General features: G+C 39.9%; 1 protein-coding gene across 2 annotated transcripts in view; it reads left to right on the forward strand.

The window, feature by feature from the left end:
- The window catches only part of LOC121319547 (netrin receptor UNC5C-like), a 296,899-nt gene that overhangs the window by 154,445 nt on the left and 121,005 nt on the right, over positions 1-21,449 (forward strand). For both annotated transcript variants that reach the window (XM_041257112.1, XM_041257122.1), the window contains exon 2: positions 11,110-11,331. In XM_041257112.1, the coding sequence (XP_041113046.1) occupies positions 11,110-11,331 (222 nt within the window). The remainder of the gene's footprint in view (positions 1-11,109; positions 11,332-21,449) is intronic.

Genomic DNA, 21,449 nt, shown 5'->3' on the forward strand with positions numbered 1-21,449 from the left:
ATGCACTGTGTGCATCTGTGAGGTAGATAAAATCAATTTTTATGGATTCACTAGAATCGTATCACTTGTTAGGTAAGACTTGGAATTTACATTTTTAAAAGCTTTCTGGATGGATTCTAGTTGTTTGTCTCTCTCCAAGGTAAGCCACTGTAAGAGAACTGTGTTACAGGACATTTCGTGGTCAGTCATACAATTCATAATTTTTGCAGCTACTAGGATTTAGTTTTAGTCATATGAAGTTGATATGTCACAAAAGGAATAAACAAAGTTTGTCCAAATTTACTCAGATACATTTTTCATAAACATATATATTTCTTTTACTTATTTTGGCCAATGGCACTATATCGTGCCCTCCTAAACAATGGTGGGATAAATGAGTCCAACATGCTCTGAATTCCTCAAGGTGCTTGGAAAGCCCTAGCTCGTCCCTTTATGGAGTGCAGAATGGCCAAAACTCCACTCCCTTACAGCGGATATCCTTGGAACTCTGCTGCATGCTGGCCCTATCCCTGCAGATGATATTCCATCATCGAAGGATCCAAAGACCAACACCTCCTGCACCTTGTGTAAAAATGTGCCTGTCACGTGTCCAAATTGCATCTGAGCAATGAAACTATTGTGAAATGTTTGAATAGTGTTGTTTTCTTTTGCTGAACTGTAATGCTTGTTAAATTGATTTAGTTTGTCTGTTTCTTAGCCCAAATACACGATGGGTCCACTGGACCCATGGATAGTACTTCATTAACTTTTTTTGGTGGATAATAGTTACAGATTAACCCATTTAACCCATTTACTTAAGGTAATGTAGCCTTTAAAATTGTAATTGAGGGTTAAATAAACCATATCCTTAGCCCTGCCCATTGTGGCATGACATTTCAAAGATGAAATATGTTCACATTTAGCAAATTTCTACCCAGGATATTCCACTGGGAAAGGGCCAATGATTTCCTAATGAAAGCAGTCAATCATAATCTCTTTTAGTAAGCTTGTATTAATTAGAATAAAACAATGGGCAGTAGTAGATCTTTTTTTTTATGCTTGTACCACAGAATTGTTGTATGATTTAGTTAAAAAAAAAAAAAAAAAAGCTCAGGGGTGAATCTATAGATTGCTTAATCAATGCAAAAGAATTAAGCTATGAGTGTCCTTTATGGCAGGAAGCCATAAATAGTCCAGGAGATGTGGCTTTGCTAGTTTCTAGTGATTTTTAAAGACCTTTTACAGTAAATTGAGAAAATGATTTAGTTTCCATTGGTTTAAGCTATACAGAATTGATGTAATGGAGAATGTATAATACAGTAGTTGCACAGATAAATAGGGTTAAAAAGAAGGATTATTGACATGTATGTATGTGCAGTACAACAGTTCCATTACACACACTTTCTATTCTGTGATTTAAGCTACTGTATGTCTTTATACTGTGTAGATCAAGTATCAAGTTCACAGGTAGAAAATAAGGACGCTGTTGAAACAGCTGCCTTTTGGGTGTCATGTTTTTTTACAGATAGTAGAGAAATTGCTGTTTCCTTACAGGCATGCACGTTGTTTTCTGCCTCTATAACAGAACTTTGGTAAGATGGGTAATGTCTCATAGACAAATTGATAACCTTACAAATCAATGTGCACTGCCTTGCCATTAAGTAAGCAGGTTGTCTATCTGTTCTGAATAAGGACTAAACCATATACATTCCACATTGATCCACGGGCTGGCTACTGAATTCAAAGATGGATCACAAAGCTAATATTACATAAACAATGTGTTGTTGCTGTGAGTTGTATATTATTTTTAAATAAATAAATGAAATAAGTATATACTTCAATTTAATCCACATGTTCTTGAAAAGCTACATTCCTTTTCAAGATGTGATGTGCTTTTTTCCCAGTTTTAAAGCTGGGGGACACAGTAGTGTGGTTGGGTATAGGAACTTCACCCTAGAGGCCATGCAAAGCAAGTAAGCTGAAAGCAATACGTCCTGCTTACTAGTCTTTAGCACTCTGCGTAAATTGTGTCCGTTGTTTCTATTTAATCAGAGAGCTATCTATTTGGATCTGTCAATTTGATAAAAAGCTGTTAACACAGGCATTTTCTCAAAGTATATTGTTATTAAGTTCCTACAAGCTAGTACTGAGAACTGGTGTTGGGTCCCACTTTCAGCTAATTGCATCTGACAGACCAATCGTCCTTCTGTCAGGAGACAGATATTGGATGATGCCACATTTTGAATAGATATGAATAATTGCATTGGGGAACACATGTGGTAAATAGACAAGAACCCCACTGTAGGCCTGGTTTCTCTTCTTGCTGTGGTACCAGTGAGGCTGCCCGTGCTTGGTGATTGGATGTGATTCCCAGTTACTCCAGGGCTTGGGAAGCTGCCATTGCATTGACCCCTACAACTGTCACTCACCAAGGGCAGTAGGAAGAGGAAACCTAAACCTCTCCCTGGTATTTAGCCCTCCAGCCACCCACCACATAACCACAGGAAATGGTGGGTAATCATTTCTTTTGCAGAGGAAATATCAAGTCTCACATTTGTATTCATAAACAGAGAATACCAATGTGCAATAATGTGCATCTAATCAGAGCCATGTGAGGTTGGACAGCTGTCTATCTCATTAGTAGGTACTGTAAATCATTTACAGTACATGGGAAATACAATATGTGCACAAAAGTTGTTTGTTATGTATATTTTTATAGCAAGCATTCAGTTTCCTAAATTTACTCTGCACATATATTGCTGTTCCCTGTACCAGTGATTTTCAAACTGCGGTAAGTGAGCTCTCGTCAGGGGTAAGCAAGAAAAATCCTGTAAAATGTTTTTTTTTTTTTTTTTTTTTTTTTTTTTTTTTTAACCACGTTATAGTACTTTGTGACTTGGCAATCAGATTAACAATGTTGATTCTCCTTTCAACTAAAACCACAGCTGTACTGGTGTATGTTTCCTTTCTGTTGGGCGAGGTTAACTCTGTAAACACCCAGCCATCTGCTGACAATGCACTGAGCGCGCACATGGCTAATTTTCATATTTATATAGCTGTGCCTTGGTTACTGTAGTCTGTGGGCTAAAAAAAAAACAACTCAAAGATTTTAATTGTATGATGTTGCTTCTATTGAAAATGTGTAGTATTTTCTAGGTAAGTTTACTTTCTGGAGTTTAAATGTTCAGTGTTAATAGTTTAATCAGTTCAGTGTTTTTTCTACCTTTACATTTTTAAATAACTTCAGGCCTATTATTGAGCTGAGCAGGCAGCTGGGCCGCTGCTGTAATCACTCTTACGACTGTTACTTGCAATGCTTGTATGTGTTTTTCCATTTTCCAAATCAACCCCTAAATCCCTATTCCAGACCTATTGAGTGTGTTCATATCGTACAGTGACTGCCCATCAACAAGCTTTCATTGTCTTAAGCCCTGGACACACTGTCTGATACGATGCGATAACGACGCCAATTGACCGCAAAGTTGAAAACATGTTGAAACATGTTTAATATTTTGCAATTCGATTCCTTTGCATCAGGCAGTGTGTTATACTCGATCGCAAGTCTCAAAGTCTGCAACCAATGAGTTCATCGTGTTCAATCATATGACAGGAGACAGACATGCATGTTTTCTCTCTTTATTAAAAAATAAAATATATATATATATACACACACACACACACACACACCATTCCATTGGTTTGTACACAATGTCCATGTCGACATCTTTTGAAAACAAACCCTGACAGCCCCATAAGCATAGTACTGTTAGAAGAAATATTTACAGAATACAGTATTTAAAAACTGGTGCTATATGAATATTTTATGAATAGCATTGTAATTAAATTATACCAAATCATGGTTTTATGTACAATGAAGGGAAAACATAATATATGTTTTCATTGTAAGCGTTTGGGTGCCACAGTATGTTCCCTACATTGTAAACAAAAATGTGATTAGGAACAATTTAATTAAAACACTATTAATAATAAATGAATCATGGTTGTAGCAGCAATTTTTAAGTATTCTGTAAATATCTTGCCTAAAAATTACAATGCTTATGGGGCTGTCAGGGCTTGTTTTCAAAAGATGTCGGCACGAACATTGTGTACAAACCAATGGAATACTTTATATATGTATCTGTGTGTGTGTGTGTGTGTGTGTGTGTGTGTGTGTGTGTGTGTGTGTGTATTATCAAAGAGAGAATAGATGCATGTCCCCAGTTATATGTTGGTTTCACGATCACACCACCTTCTAGCCAAAATTGTAGATAGTACTGCCATAGCCTTATATTTTTGCCTATTGTCATTGATTTGCCCCATTGCCACTGCACTTTATGCACCAAGAATCATTGTCTTTCTGTCACAGTTCCTTACTGCGATTACAATCAGACAGTGTGTGATGCCCGCTCACAAAGATTTGTTTGCGACCTGACCTCCTCCTTTGAGATGCGACGGTCGCATCGGGCGGTGTGATTAACATGAACACACTACTGCACTAAACACTGAGCATTTTGCTAAAAGTAATTTTTGACTTCCTGATATAAATACCCCCTTTCTAATTTCATCAAATTAGCTTTTGGAAATATTCACTTCAAAACAATGTGCTTATTCTGACTGGATTCAATACGCACAAGACATACGTAGCATTTCACATTGCCCCTGCCCAAGTCTATAACTCCCTAAAGGTTATGCAGTCATTGCCTGAAGTATCTTTCACAGAAGCTTTTTTCTGTTATTGTGTATTGATTAGTACTTGTAATGGATACTTGATTAGTCTACTGTTGGTGCAGGATGTACAATACTATAATTTTAAAAATTCATGCTTGATTATTTGATCCCAACTGCTGCCCTGTTACCTAGTTCAATCATTTGACTGTTTTGTTGAGCACAGTAAAGTCACAGGTTCTATAAATGTGTTAGCTTAGTATATATGTAGTTAACTCATCTCTGACCCAGAAGGTCAAAGATTCTGTGCTTGTATTTTTAGTATTTAGTATTAGTATTAGTAAGGATTTCCACCAACAGTTGACACCTGGGGATAAATTGCCCCCCTCTCAAGAAGTTTGACAGCAACCCCATTCAGGTTATACAGAGGCTGTTTGTTATAAGTATGTGTATTTAAAAGGGACACCCTGTGTGTTTTCATTATTAAGTTTTATGGTTCTTACAGCCATGCTATTTATCCGCAGTGAAAGAAGTTTAATGTTGTCATTATTCAACAGTCTGACCTCTCAGGTCATCATGAAGGTTGTTTTGTGTAAAGTGTTTTTTTTTGTTGAAGTTGGAACGTTATGAATTTTGTGTATTTGCACACAGCTTTGTTGGCATGCTGTTCCACTGTAAAATACGGTTAGGAATATTTGACCACTTTTTAAAACAACTCCTCATTTTGGCCTTGCATCTGCTTTAGCTCTGGGAGTGGTTGAATGACTTGCATTTTAATGTGCAAGCTATCATATTTTATGAAGTTCTTTTGGCCCCTGTCTGGGAGTAGACAGATATATATTTTGCTGAAGTTTAGCTAATGGAGTCCTAATGTGATTTAAAGTTATTCCAGGACCGTTTTGCCTACTTAGGAATTTATAGATATATTTCTCTAGTACAAATAGTTTTAATGTTTCTATAAAATATGCTTTATGATTCAGTAAAGCAGGCTTTTAGTTAGAGGTAGTGGGTTATAAAGGTGGCCAATTCGATGATTCATAATGATTTTGTTAGAAGAGTCCTGCACAGGACAGAACAGTAATAAAAATGCAGTGAATTGTGGGGTTTCCATGAGGGCCAATTTACACATGAAATAATTGTGGCCGGAAAAAAACAGCCAAAGATAGGGATAGGGTAAATCTTGTGTAAATGTTCGAAACACACAGGAAAATCAACGTCCAGTTTTGCATGGAAACCTGCATTTCACGTGTAAATGTTAATGAGTGTGCTTATTCTTAACTATAAATATTGCAAGGGAGCAGATCAGTTGTTACTGTAGATTCCAAAACGGCAGAAAGTAGAGGCTGATAGGCGATTTTATGGTTAGCAGTGGTGTCGTTCACCTTAATGATAATGCGGGCTGCTTTTTTTTATTATTGTGTTTTGCTGTGTCTAGTCTGTCATGTTGTATAGTTCTATATAAAACCACTTACCATGAACTGCGTTATGCCCTTGTTATAGTATTAAAGCAATTGTTTGAGAATACCCTTGCTGCTTAAATGTCTAACTGAATTAATTCCAGTACTTTTTTTGATCCCAGCTATGTCCAAAGACAACACCTGTCTGCCCTCCACGTTGATCGCCCAGAACAGTGCAACAACATCCAACAAGTTGTTGATGCTCTTTCAGAACTGACCAAATAAAATTGAAAATGAACGTATTGACTATATTTTATTTGTTTGCATCATTAATATTTGACACAACAGTAAATCCAACACAACTTAAAAGAAAGGAGAGAATCTTTGACAGCACAAGACTCCTCAGATCGCTCCTGTCCAATTGAAACTTGCAGCCGAGGTAACCTTCACAGTTGCCAAGTCCGCTTATAATAAGCAGAATTGGACTTGTTTTTGAGAGTCGCTGGTTGGAACTTGATTAAACACCCATACTCTAGCATGGGTTTGCTTGTTTTGAAAGGCAGTGTTGCTTTTTTTTTTCTTATGGGACTTGGCAACACTGGTAACCTTCCCCATCTGTCTCACAGCAGGCTGTGCCAATTTTAGGAACAAACTAATGTTGCACTTCAGTCCATTTCACCAGTATCCGCCACTTCCCTTTCAAGTGCCCACTACCCATATTTGCCAAAGCGTGGTGTTGAATGCTTCCTCAGCAGCTGTCAGCCATCTGGACACGTAGGGTTTCTAAGCCAGGGTAGTCTATGCAGTATCACCTGATCCCCTATATGCAGTATTGCCTGAATGAAAGGGATATATATATATATATATATATATATATATATATATATATATATATAACGTCTCCGCCGGTTTTCAGCCATTGTGATCTGCAATACCTTTTGGTCAGTTTTATTATAAACCTTATTTATTTTTAATTAATGAGTCGTAAGATACATTAGTTGAAACAGTATTCACTACTAATGGCATTTGAAAAGCAATTTGGGCAAGAGCAGTAAAACACATTATTAACCAACCAGGTACAAGGTATTTTGCTTTATTACAGCAGCATAGATTCACTTGTGTACTAGTTCTCTGCGCATAGAAACAACATTTTCACAAAATTTCACTAGTAATCTTCAAAAACAGCATGAATACTTTACACATAGCTAATTTACATATCAACCTCCACCTTTCCCATTCATTTGCATGATATCGGGTGAAAAGCCCGGTTTACTCGAGTAAAATAAATTGAGCAAATGGAAACTCAAAAAAGCATTTTACAGGAGACATTTTTCTCGTGTAAATGTCTTGAGTTAAAAAAAATAAGCTGTGTTTGTTGTTAATCTCTGAGCTAATGTAGAACTGTAATTCTCACACTGCTCAGTCTGAAAAAAAACTTAAAAGGAGAAGTCTCTCCTGGGATGTCTTGCGGTTAGGAGCTTCTGTATTATCATGAGGCTAGCAGTGATAATTCTGTTTCCTATTATTGAAACCATTTGAAGATCAGAGCTGACTTGCATGCTGAGGGGTTGCATGGTTTCACTGGCATCTTTCTCTTCTCTAGCAGGTATATTATGGAACATAGTGACCCCATTGGCTTCTAACCAGGTAGCATCTTTTCCCAGCCCTCCCAATAGGCAGGTTCCAGAGTGCTCATTTTCAGACTAGCAAGGGCTGAGCTAGCCCTGACTGGGAGAAAACCCATGGCCTCTCATATTAATGCCATGACCCATTCTAACCACTCATCTAATCTGGTTAACGTTACATATTTCCAACATTGCATATTTTTGGCAGGAAAGAATTTCGTTTGTAGAAATCATTTTTATATGTGTTTTAGGTGCAATTTATTTTTAGAGTCTGGAATAAGGTTGGCATAACCTTTGGTACTGAGCTTTTGTGCAGGTGAGCATATGTCCAAAATGTATACATAGGCTTGTTGAAACAGAAATTTAAACAGACCATCCTTTGTCTATTCAGTCTTCTTAATCTCATTTACGTAAGTCAGCTTTGTCACTTAAAAGTAAAGTTTAGAGAGTCAACTGTCATGATGGAATTGCTGCTCTGTTTCATATCCATGTAGCTCTAAGGACAAACTGTCCCTTTTAAATTGCACACTGAAAGCTTTTGAAAATGGTGGATCTGATAGGGATAGCCTAAAGGACCTGGGAATACAGGCCTAATGAAAACTGTGGATGTCTGAGATGAGTCCACCTTTAATTAGTTAGCTAGGTTAAAAGGGTGGGTCAATGTGCCTGAGGTATCAAAATGAAGTGAGGCCTTTACAATGTTCAGGAAATTACATTCCCCTGAGGATTAATGATTTGCTGACCTCGTGTCAACCATTATGAGTACTAATTGTGGCAGTGCTATAATGCAATTTATAAATTGCTTAGTGGGTGGTTAGCTCACATACCTTTGGGCAGATATGAAATACATTTGTTTTTTTCATTGATCCTGCACTTCTGCAATACTGTCACTACAGTAATGTAAATCACTTCGCCCCCATAATTACACTATAGTTCTCAGCCGACAGTACATAATTGCCTGATGTTTTAATGCTAAACAGAGGGACTAAAAACAACCTGACCCCTAGAGTAGTGAAAAGCACAGGCACCTACAGCTTTACATCAATACAGTACTAAACTGAATTGCATACACAGATGCACTCATCGAAAACACCCAAACACCTTTGTTGTAGATCAAACAAAAACGGTGTGCTTTCTATACTGATGAATTCACATTTGAATAACATGTATACCTTAATCTATAAACTATACCACTAATGCAAATAAAAAATAATAGCATACATTTATCTTTAAGCATAATAAATGTTTTCAGTATTCAGGTGCTGGCTAAATCACTTTATTGTATCTGTTTATATCAGCATTGGGTTTGACACAAGAGTATGCCCACACACAAAACAAATATGAAGCACGCAGACACAAGGACTCTTTCTTTCACAAACACACACTTCTTTTGAAGAAGAATATAATAAAAAATAGAAAAGCTGAGAGCTGGCAATATACTTGGTCACAGTGTTGCCAAGAGCTTGATGGAACATTCAATGCCACAAATCACCGTTCTTGAACCACCTTGAGATCAGGTGCAGCAGAAGACAAGAAATACAAGTTTAAAAAGCAGGTTCTGCTTTGAAGCAGTTGGTACAACATTACTGCTCGTAGCACATATAATGATGATCAACTTTGGGGGCAAATGCTCGGTCTGTCTGATGTGAGGAAGGTGTAGAACCTCCACTTTTCACCACTCAATGAGAAAGTAGTTCAGTTCAGGAGCTCAACTGGAATTTATGGTTCCTGCAGCCTGATAAGGTTGCTTATTAACTGATAGCTTTGTACAGTTGATGCACATGTAAGATAACTGTCTTTCTCTAAAGATGTTTGCTTTGTTCTTCTATAGGAACTGAAGCTCAGCAGTACACATTGTTTATAAAGTAGTCTGTAAATGTACAACTATCTCATAGCAAATCTCTGTTTATTCTCCCACAGCAAAAAATAAATACATTTAAAAAAAAATAAAAAATACTGAAATTACCTGGAATGCTCGTCACAAACAAGATTTGGGAATTTTAACACATGCATATTGGTTTCTAACTGGGTAACCAGCTGGTACATAAAACCAGTTCACATGTTTCCAGCTATCAAATTGATAGACAATGACTTAATAAATAAATAGGGTTAAAATTAACTGTTTATTCTTTAACTAGAATGGACACCTCTACCTCTGTCTCTTAAAGCAGCATGACCAATTTAAATCAGTGTTTGTATAATTTCTACAGAGAAGGATGGATGCGAGTGGTGAATAGCCATATGGTATATGGTTAGACAGTTACTCAAAACAGTTACTAAAATATAATAATTTTCTTGTTGTTTTGTAGTTTTTGGTTACCAATGTGTCAATTTGGGTTGTTTGTTGCCTTCAGTTTTCAAGAAGTTGCACATGCAACAAAAGAACTGTCACAAACACATGTAAAATTATATACTGCATACCCCTTTGCCACTGTAAATATAAAACATAGATGAAGTTGAAAGCAAGTCTGGACTTTAACTTTGATTTAGCTCCCTGTGCTGGTCAGTCAGCCAGAATGCAATGCTGTCAGTGGTTGAATTTTAGGCACTTCAGTAGCAGAGCTGAAAACAGTGTTATATAAATAACTAGGCTTTATGCTGTCAAGGGCCAAGTGACAATATATTTCACTCCATGCACTACTGTAGTCTGTATAGTTTGTAATGGAAAGCTTAACCAAAATCTAGGATATCTGGGGAGTCATAGATTAAAGCCCCAAAAAGATTAATGGTGAAATAGCTGAAAACCTATTATATTTACTGGTATTATTGCTTAATCACTCATATTGTCTTTCTGGGCAGTCACACTGTCAGGAATGCTATTACAGACTGGAAGCTGCTGTATCTAAATTGATCTTTACCCGCATCAGTAATTTATGTGTGACAGTATGTCTACAAATTGATTAATCAGTCATATTGTTTATATTAAATATCTATATGTAATTAGGTACTGTGCATAAGGACAGGCAAACAGTCACATACAAGGATTTGTTAAAAGTTTTTATTTAAATTTTTAGACTATTCTTATACCGGTTAGAGTTTTTTAAATAATTTACATGAGTTGTTAAGGTGATGATAAAGTTGTGAAGGTGCCACAAAAATACTGTTAAAAAAATCTTGACTGTCATAGGTTCACCAGCACCCAGAATGGATTGATCTTTTATTAGAATTTTAATGTCATCATATTGTCATTGTACAATAGTTTTCTAGATTTTGGAACTATGCGTTTCAAGTGTTTTTTTGACGGATACTATATGATATATTAGCATAGCCCCGCCTTAATTATGATAAAATAACACCCACTGCACGGAACTTAGAACTTTGTTGTAAACCCTTGTCAAAATAAAAATAAAATGACAGGGTCGGGGAATAACAAAGCGACAGTTTTAGTGTGCTACCTCTATTTTTGTTGTTAATGTAGCCATGTTTTTGATCTTGTTTTGCAGAGGATGATTTCCTTGGAGAGCTGCCTGAAACATTCCCTTCTGACCCACCAGAGCCCCTACCCCACTTCCTCATGGAGCCAGAGGAAGCCTACATTGTAAAGAACAAGCCAGTGAACCTTTACTGCAAGGCAACCCCCGCCACCCAGATCTACTTCAAGTGCAACAGTGAGTGGGTCCATCAGAGAGACCATGTTGTGGAGGAGCGAGTGGATGAAACCTCAGGTGAGTAGAAGGATGAAATTGATAACTGTTATGTTTAATTCTCTCTTTGCCGTCTACATCTCTTTTTCAAGAAGCTGCTTGATGAGATTCTGGGATCAATAAGCTACTAACAACCAAACGAGCAAGATGGGCCGAATGGCCTCCTCTCATTTGTAAACTTTCTTATGTTCTTAAATAGCCATGAAAATATTTACTTGTTCATGGTTTGAGGAGACATTTCATCCTGCAATCTCTCACTCAATAAATTAATATTACATAGAAACCTGAAAAAACTATAGGTTTAATCATCTTATATCCAAACTACATTGAAGACTGATCTGGTAAACTATCATGAACAGATGCCGTAGCAGAGGTGATACCCAGAAACATAGACGCGAATAGGTGGGGGAAGGCAAGGGCTACACAAATTTGTTCAAGGGGGAAAACTGCAGTATCAGTTTAACTGCTCATTCCTCTATTATTAATATTATATTTGAAACTGTTTTTTTTGGTGATACTAATCAAGATGTAAGCCTTAATGTAAATTTAAAATAGCTAAAAGTATACTTTAGATTCATGTTTTATAAAACACACTAGAATCCCTATTGGCAGTGACGGTCGCATGAAGAAACAATAATACCAATCTCCCAAAGAAGTTAAGTAGTAAGTCTCTGAACAGGATAGTTAACACATACAAATATATTTGTACAGCAATGTAAAGGACAGTATTTTTATTTTTTAATTAAATAAAAAATTAAAACGTTCACCAGATTTTTCTTTTTATAGTGAATTTATTTAACAATCCCCCACTCCCCTTATGCAGTGGACCCAACCACAAATATGATGTGTCATATTATTAGGAAGTCTATCAGAAACATCATCAAAAAATCTTGCTGCTTTGACTGTGCGCAATTTGGTTAGTATTGTAACACAGATTAGTATTTACTATTATCAGATGTAAGTCACGGCAGTAATAGGCACACTCTATTTTCCAATCTTGGCTGAGGTTCCCGAGCAGTCCCTGCTCTCTGAGAACGTATTTGGAGGACATAGCAGTAAGTGAGAGGGAAGTCACTCTCTTTGTACACCCAACAAAGAGCAGATTGCTAACTCTGCCCATCTACTAAGTGCTTGCCAGTTGTCGCTGATTTGGGACCATTCCACTGAGCCTAGATAGGACTCACTGTCATTGTGGCAAAGTGCCCGCCCCTGTGTGTATTTTGTGTTGTATGTTGTATGTTAATGTTGTTGTGTTAATTGGTACATGGGATATAAATGTGTCTGTGTAACACAAGTGTTTAAAATGTATATTTGTATTTAGGCACGTGGATTGCACAGCACTTCACGTGCAAGTAAAATGTAATAATATGTGAGCATGGGGAATTTTATTAATTCACGTGCAGTTGTACCGCGACTCCAATTGAATGATTGATTAGCAATTGAGTCTCGACACAGCTGCATAAAAGCAGCATGTTTTCACTCACTCAGGGTTGTGTGTTCGGTGAGTGGAGAAGGGATTGGAGACGGAGGTAATAATAATAATAATAGTAATAATAGTTAAAAATAGCTCATTGTGTTTGTTTAGTGTTAGTCCATTTTGTTTCATCTCTTTGTTTTGGCTACCAATGCCGTGTCCTGTGTTTGTTTGTCTTGCAACCTTTTATTTTCTGGATGTCTGTGCACTATTAAATGCTGAGCGAGACCATTTGCTCAGGTCCACCATACTCTACCTCTCTTTGTTTATTTCCTGGTTCCTGTTTCTGGTCTGATGTCCCCCACTTCAGCCGTTTTTGTGACACGTGGTGTCATCATGGGATTACCAGCGCCTCCTAGATGCAGACCAGAGCAGGAACTGCAGTTTCTTGTTTAAAAAAAAAAAAAAAAAAAAAAAGGAAGGCTGGAGAGATGGCTGCACGGACCTGGAGGAGCTCCTCAGTAGTCTGGATGACCAAGGCTGGTGCCTTGCCTGCGGGGTGTACAGGCACGTGGTGGCTATCTGCCCCTTCCAAGAGGAGGAGGAGGAACTGGCCCAGGGGCAGACAGACACCACGTGCCCGGGGCAGAAAAGATCTGCAGCAGCATCCGCAGCAACAGCAGGAGGAGGTCGGGGATGACAGTTGGGAGGTTTTTTTAAAGAACCTCACAGAGGAGCTGTGCCCTGGCTGTGGGGCGTATGGGCACACGTTGGCCACCTGCACCACACAATATACAGAGGCGGAAGTAATGCCTCTGTGGGAGTAGCCCGTGCGACCATGAGCGTCCAGCGCCCAGAGGGGGGGACAGTGAGCGTCCAGCGCCTAGCGGGGGAACCGTGAGCGTCCAGCGCCCAGACGGGGGGACCGCGGGAAACCAAAGCCCGGGTGACTGCTGTTGCCACCTCCACTAGCAGAGGAAGAATGCCTGCTGACCCCATCTCCATCAGCAGAGGGTGAGTGTCTGCTGGTATCACTTCTCCTACCGTCACCACCTGGAGGAGAGGAGCAGGTGCTTCCTCTGCCTCCATCACCTTCCCTTGCATGTGAGGGAGAGCCGCACCAGTCCCCTGCAAGTGTGAGAGAGCCACACCAGTCCCCTGTATTAAGAGTAGACTACACGCTACTCCCACCTCTGCTGCCAGAAGACTTCACGCTGCTCCCACCTCTGCCTCCAGGAGACTACATGCCGCGCCCACCTCCATCGCCAGGAGACTACACACCTCTGCCAACTCAGGCAGGAACTTCCTCTGCCTCTGCCACCTCCACCGCCAGGAGCAGAGCAGCAGGAGCTGCCTCTGCCTCCGCCACCTCCACCGGCAGGAGAAAAGTAGCAGGAGCTGCCTCTGCCTCCGCCACCTCCACCGGCAGGAGCTAAGCAGCAAGAGCTGCCTCTGCCTCCTCCACCAGCAGAGGGTGAATGCCTGCTGGGTCCCCGTCCACCAGCAGAGGATGAATTCCTGCTGGTATCACTTCCCCCACCAGCAGAGGATGAATGGCTGCTGGTGTCACTTCCCCCACCAGCAGAGGATGAATTCCTGCTGGTATCACTTCCCCCACCATCACGAGGAGAGGAGCTGGAGCTGCCTCTCCCTCTCCCTGCACCAGAAGGACCAGGAATAGATGCTGGCCTTCCTCAGCAGTGCTTGCATAGGCTGCTGAAGGAAGCACGGGGAAGAACTGCCCAGCCTCAGTGGTCGAGAAGAGGGCCAACACCCCAGCTTGTCCTGACTCCTTGCCTTGCTTCGCCCAAGGATGCCTGTCTTGCTTCGCCCAAGGATGCCTGTCCCTCTCCGCATCGCCTGGGGTTGCCTGCCGCTTCACATTGCCTGGGGTTGCCTGTTGCTTCGCATCGTCTGGGGTTGCCAGCTGCTCCGCATCGCCTGGGGTTGCCAGCCGCTCCCCATCGCCTGGGGTCGCTGGAACTGCTTCGCCAGGGGTCGCAGTCAGCTCTGCTTGGTCACAGGGGTCAGTGTGGCCGGAACTCTACTAAGCTGCCGGCTATGAAAAAGGGGGGAGAGGTCAGGAGACCACCTTTCCCCGCAGCAATTTCGCTGCAGGAGTTCTGGGGGCTGGAGTCCCCCCAGAGGGTGCTACCGGCTATAAAGGGGGAAGAGGTCAGGAGTCCACCTTCCCCTGCAGCAGTTTCTTTGCCGGAGATCTTGGGGGAGGTCTGGAGACCACCAACCCCAGTAGCTTTTCCGCTGCTGGACTTACCCCGGCTAAAGGAGTCAGTCTGGGAACTGTCAGCACGTCTGCTGACAGCTGCACCATTGACAGCATTTCCGCTGCTAGTGGTACAGCGGAAGGAGAGATTTGCCCCACTGTCAGCATGTCTGCTGACAGCATGGCCAGTAGCAGCCTGGCTACTGGCAACATTGCCACCCATCAACCCCTTAAAGTCCCTGTTCTTGGCCCAGGTCTTTGAACGAGACTTTTGGGATTTTAAGGGGGGGGCGGGGGTGGCCATTGAGGCCATGTGTGCTTTGCACATGGGGGGGTATATATGACAAAATGCCCGCCCCTGTGTGTATTTTGTGTTGTATGTTGTGTGCTTATGTTGGTGTATAGTCATTGGTACATGGGATATAAACGGGTCTGTGTAACACAAGTGTTTAAAATGTATATTTGTATTTAGGCACAAGGATTGCACAGCACTTCACGTGCAAGTAAAATCTAATAATATGTGAGCACGGGGAATAAATTCACGTGCAGTTGTACCGAGACTCCTATTGAATGATCGATTAGCAATCGAGTCTCGGTACAACTGCATAAAAGCAACATGTTGTCACTCACTTGAGGTTGTGTGTTCGGTGAGTGGAGAACGGGTGGGGAGACGGAGAAAACAAAAAGAGAAGTAAAAGCAAATAATTCATTTAACTCACCGTGTTTGCCTGTTCGTCTGCTGTTTGTTAGTGTCTGTTTCGTTTCATGTTAATTTGTTTTGTTTGTCTGTTTATTTTGGCCTCAAGTGCTGTCTGCTATTTTTGTACAACCTTTTATTTTATGTTTGTTCATTTATTAAATGCTGAGCGCAAGCAAGCGCTCAGCTTCACCAAACTCCATGTCTCTGTCTATTCTTTGTTTCTTGCCTGACGTCACCCACTACAGCCGTCTTTGTGACAATCACACAATTAGGTTGTACTGTCGCAGCCTCTTGTCATATGTAGTGAAATGTTCCTGCTATTAATTAAATTGAATCTCAACTCCTGGAGGCTTCTCGTTTTAAAATATATACTCTATATATATATATATATATATATATATATATATATATATATATATATATATATATATATATCTTCTACCTTGCTGTTGCTTGTTTCTACTTAGGGAGACCCTAACACGTAAAAAAAATCCCATCCTCGTCGCTGAATTATTCTGTTTTTACCAACAGTTAGTGAGTAGTATAAAGGAGTCAACAAGGTAGATAGGAAATCAGCAATCCACATTTATTACACACTTGTAACAAGGGACTCACTCCCGCGATCAATTAATGATATGATGAGACATGGATCCATGATTGACAGGAGACCGAGACTGGAAGGTTGGGATTGACACATCCCGCAGGCACGCAGATTTAGTTACATAGAGATGATCATACAGTAACCCCATGTGATGTTACCAGCAAAGGTGCCGTGAAACTGGATCGTGCTACTTGGCTAACAATTGGAGGTCCCACTTCTACACCTGTCTGCTATACGGGGTGGGATCTACTATCCTGAAATGGACTCTCTGTTCCTCGGGCAATTCACCCAACTCCAACATTGGATATACACACGATTGTTGGTGCGTTGCAACTAATACAATCACTACACTCTTATTTACAATAAACAATCACCTTATGTGCAGGGCCCCAGTCCTGCTTCAGCACTTAATCATAGCTTAACCTCCACACTTCTGTATTCTGGAGTATTCTGAAAGAGCATGTTGCCTGCAACCAATCAGGAGCATGCATAACTTTCACAGCATATTGCTCAGTTGAATCACATGCATTCATTTACACCCCAGAATCACATGTTTCTATTTAGTAACAATGTGTCAAACATAACACTTGAGATCCAAACTTACATTATAGGAATGTTGGCAGATTAGGGTGAAAGAGAAACTTACTCCAGCAGCTAACTATAATCAATCATGCAAAGCTTTTAGCTTATAATGGCATCTGGTAGCCCAAGGTTATTTCAGTTTTTCAAACAACCATCTACAACATTACTGGTATATTTCTTAAGTTTCATATTTTAAATATAATACACTGATGATGGCTTTAAACACTTTGTAATAGGAGCATTATTTCTGTACTTATATTGTAGAGCTGAAGTTCATAACAAAAGGTCAACATATGCAGATTTTTAAGGTTTAAACAGCTGTTTCTTCCTGTGCTAATGTTTCACTACCATGGTCTAGCCTTACTTTTGTGTGGTGGTTGAACTCACATTTAGTGAAATTCACATATCTTCAGCACAATGTTAAGAGGATCAGTAGTAATGGTGCTAGGCCTAGTAACAGATAATACAATTGACTGTAAAGCCTTTGTCTAACACAGATGATGGTGACCAGTAGATATGTTATCACTGAAGAAGTTATATCACATTAATACCACAGCCTACCACTTTGGTGCAGTAGATTAGCTATGCTACATGAAAAAATAAGTATTGTACATGTTCTCTCAAAGCTTGCTTGGATAATTCCAGAAATCAATAAGTTGTTCTACCCTACAAAAATAAATCTAAATTATATTACTTACGTGATATAGCTAGGGGGGGGGTGGTGTTAGCAATTCCACTCCTCTCAGAAGAACCAACCAGGTTTATCCCCGCTCCTTTCCCCATTGTATTGTGGCATGATTGCACCCTTACACTACATCTAACACATACACAGGACAAGGCAGACAAGACACACAAACAAGACACATAAAAGTTTAGCAGACACAGAACGGTGCCCAGGTTGCTACTCCACACGCCCCCCGTCCCCCCCCGTCCCTCATCCTTGAGATAAGGACAAAGTTCCGAAAGCGACCCGGGAAGCAATGCTGTCTCGGCGGGTGTGAGCCCTGTGTGGAGCCCTCAGCACGGGGGTGGAAAGGGCACTGCCAGAGTGGATTAAATCAGGAGGGGACAGGAGGGAACTGTCAGGAACTGCTGGTTCCAGCCCAGGTAGGGGGCCAGCTCATCCCAGTGCAGCACCACCTTGCGGTCTCTGGGAGGCAGCTGCACCCCTCCTGCAGTGCTTCAGCAACCGCCTCACCCGCCTGGTCTTGAAGAGCGTACGCCTCTGCCCATTTAGTGAAGTAGTCGAGGGCCACCAGGATGAACCAGAAAATCCAAAATCTGTTTTTTTGTCTCATCGTTAAATTGAAAAAAAAAAAAATGGCAGAAAAGGAAAACTGCTTCATAAATCCTCTTTAATCCTTAGGTATAGTATCCTCTTGTATACTCTGATAATTGCCACTGCAGTCTAATTACAGGTACGCTATTTAAACAGTTGTTTAAATCCAATAGGTTTGTCCCATCCATCTGGCATGTGGTGTGAAAGGACAGCACCTACTCCATAGGGTGAGGCATCACAAGAGAGAATGAGCTCTTTATCTGTAATCTGTTGCTCTGACTCCCAATGTCAATTCACATCTTTGCTCAACAGTTGATGTAAGGGCATTAAGAGAATTGATAACGTTCCCTAAAATGCAGTCTACCAAAAACAACATTTTTTTTCATTCCCTACAAATTCTTAACTTTGTGTGAAGTGGATCAGTTTCCTCTATTGCTTCCCAAATGTACTATTGATTCCACGTGGGAATTCAATTATAACATCATATTTTCTCAGCATTACCCTTCACTGTCTACACTGAAAACCTTGTGGGAACAAGATTTATTCAACCTCCCAGATGACATTTGGCAAACTATTCTTGCTCATGTGCATTCATCTTCGGTTTGTGCTCGACATGGGCTCATTCAATTCAAAGTTTTACATCACCTCCACTTGTCAAAGGTCTAACTGGCTAGAATGTACCCTGAACTGGATCCAGCCTGTCGGATGTAAACTAGCTCCTGCTTCTCTAATCCATATGGTCTGGTCTTGTCCCAGGTTGGCTCCATTCTAGACCTCTGTCTTTGAGACCCTCTCTCAAACCTTTCAAGTGCCCATTGATCACACCCCACACATTGCACTTTTCAGTTTAGTACCTAAATTCCCCTATCTGGGCTGCAGTCAGACAACGTGGCCTATGTAACCCTTCTGACTAGACGCCTCATTGTGTTTGGATGGAAACAGGCTGCCCCACCCTTTTATGTTTATTGGATTAGGGATCTTATGCATTCCCTTAAATTTTATAAAGCATGGCAACACTTTCTTTTCCATGTTGACAAACTCAGACTGTCCTCACTTACATAATTTTCCCAAACACTATACACTACCATCTAGTGGTCACTCCATATACTACACTATAACAGCACATTCATAAAAGTGCTTGAACAAGTTCTATCATTGGATCTTTATTATTAGTACAAAAAAAAAGTTTATTGTTCCATTGTTTTACTAAGAGAAATGACTTGGAATGTCTGATTTCCATTAGGGTCCTCCTGACAGCCAATTTTACTGCCGGAATTGTCAAAAGCTTTGTCACAGGGAGTAGTTCACCCCAGGGGTTACCAGAGTTAATAACTAAGCCTGGGATTCAAAACCACGTTCTCTAAGCTCTGAGATCCTGATCAAAATTGCCATAAACACAATTTTGTGGGCTGATTGATTTTGGAATTAAATAAAATACACTGTACAGTAAATTGCAAGCTTAAATTATTTATAGACATGGTGGTTTATAAGTGAGGTCAGTTACTTTCTGTGTCAGTGAACACTGACATTTTTTTCTACTGACTACTGATATATTACACAGTATATTATACGCTTTCTCTAGGCGTGTCCAGAATACTTTTAAACATAATACAATGGGAAGCTGACATGTTTGTTATATGAAAAAAGAGCTCAGTAAATACACAGTCTGGTGCTGAGGGCTTGAAATACAACATATCAGACAATTCTGAGAGCATTACCCTTTTTTCTATATTATTTCTTTTCAAATTTGTGTAGCTTAATTCACTGGTGATATTAGGTGTAGCATTTGATTAAGCTGTAGAAAATAAACTTATAGAAACCTATTATTTGTTTCATTCTTTTTTTCTATTCAACAATTTGTCTTTAAAACAAGAAGAAAGATAAATGTATGGGGGGAGGGGGCTAGGGATGTAGAAGTAGGTAGGGAAGGGGAAGCTGAGATTTTGGGATTAGGTAGCGGAATCTGTGAGCGAAAGGTAATACAGATGTTAATTGTGGCTTGAGCTTTCTGATATGTAGTGTGCTTCCTCTGGCTCTCTTCTTTATCACCTTACATTTTTGTAACCATGCTCCCATCTGTTTATTTTGCTGTGTTTTTGTCATTACTATGCTGCTGTCCTGTAGGATATTGCTATTTCACGAGTGCCGAGTCAGTGATCTTTCTTCATGTCATATTTTCCTGCTTTCTGACTGCTACGCCTTTTACTCGTTCATTCTCCCTGATCTTTATCTCTGTTTTTTACCATGGTAGTGATGTCATTAATTCTTGCAATTTGCAAGGGGCCAATCATCCTATAAAAAGAGCACAGTGCTTAGATAATCTTTTAAGAAAAAAGGTTGGTATTACAAGTTTGCAGGAAGCTCATTTGTTTTCAAGTGATGTTGCTTGTTTTTAAATTAAACATTACAAGGTAATATCCTGTAATATTTTGCAGTTTGTGAAGTTCACAGAGATCCAAAATATATTAATCTTAAACCATGCCCCTGTGTCAAGCACTTTCAATTTTGGAAAGATATACGACTCGGCTACACTTAGACACTTAGCTTGGGATACTGCTGCCGATAAAGAGGCACAGTTGTTTGAGTAAGATCAAATGCATATTATGGCATTTCCACGTAGGATAACTTTTATTCAATTAATTATGGTATATTCTTTCTTTGATATTTTAGTTTTCATAGTTTATTGTATCTTGTAATATTCTTGTTTTTGACTTGATATTATGTTGTATTTCTGTGTTGTTGTGTGACAAAGTGCCCACCTCTGTGTATATTATCTGGTATATGTTGCGTGTGGTGTGTTAAATGTTGGTGTATAGTCATTGGTACACGGGATATAAATGGGTCTGTTTCACGTGTGTTTAGAAATGTATAATTGTATTTAGGCACAGGATTGTACATCACTTCACGTGCATTTAAAGTAGTTAAAATGTGAGCACGAGGTTGCACATAATTAATTCACGTGCTGGGATTCAAGTGAATAATTAATTAGTAATTGAAGCAGCACAACAGTATATATAGATACATGTTTTATTCACTCAGGGTTGGGTGTTCGGTGAGTGGAGAACGGGATAGGTGATACTTGTGATAAGAATATTAGTTAAATATCTGCTCACCGTGTGTGTCTGAAATAGAAATGGTGGAAATGACAAATGACTGCTTCCTAACACAATTTGTGAAGGCACCCACTAGAGGGGAGGCATGCCTTGATTTAGTCTTTTCAAATAACGAAGATAGAATAACTAAAACAGAGGTCAGAGAACCACTGGCAAACTCAGACCACAACATGGTCTCATTTGAAGTGTTTTTTAAATCCTCAAAAGTAAAGACTAAAGCTAAGGT

The sequence above is a fragment of the Polyodon spathula genome, chromosome 1, assembly GCF_017654505.1.
Source record: "Polyodon spathula isolate WHYD16114869_AA chromosome 1, ASM1765450v1, whole genome shotgun sequence".
NCBI lineage: Eukaryota > Metazoa > Chordata > Actinopteri > Acipenseriformes > Polyodontidae > Polyodon > Polyodon spathula.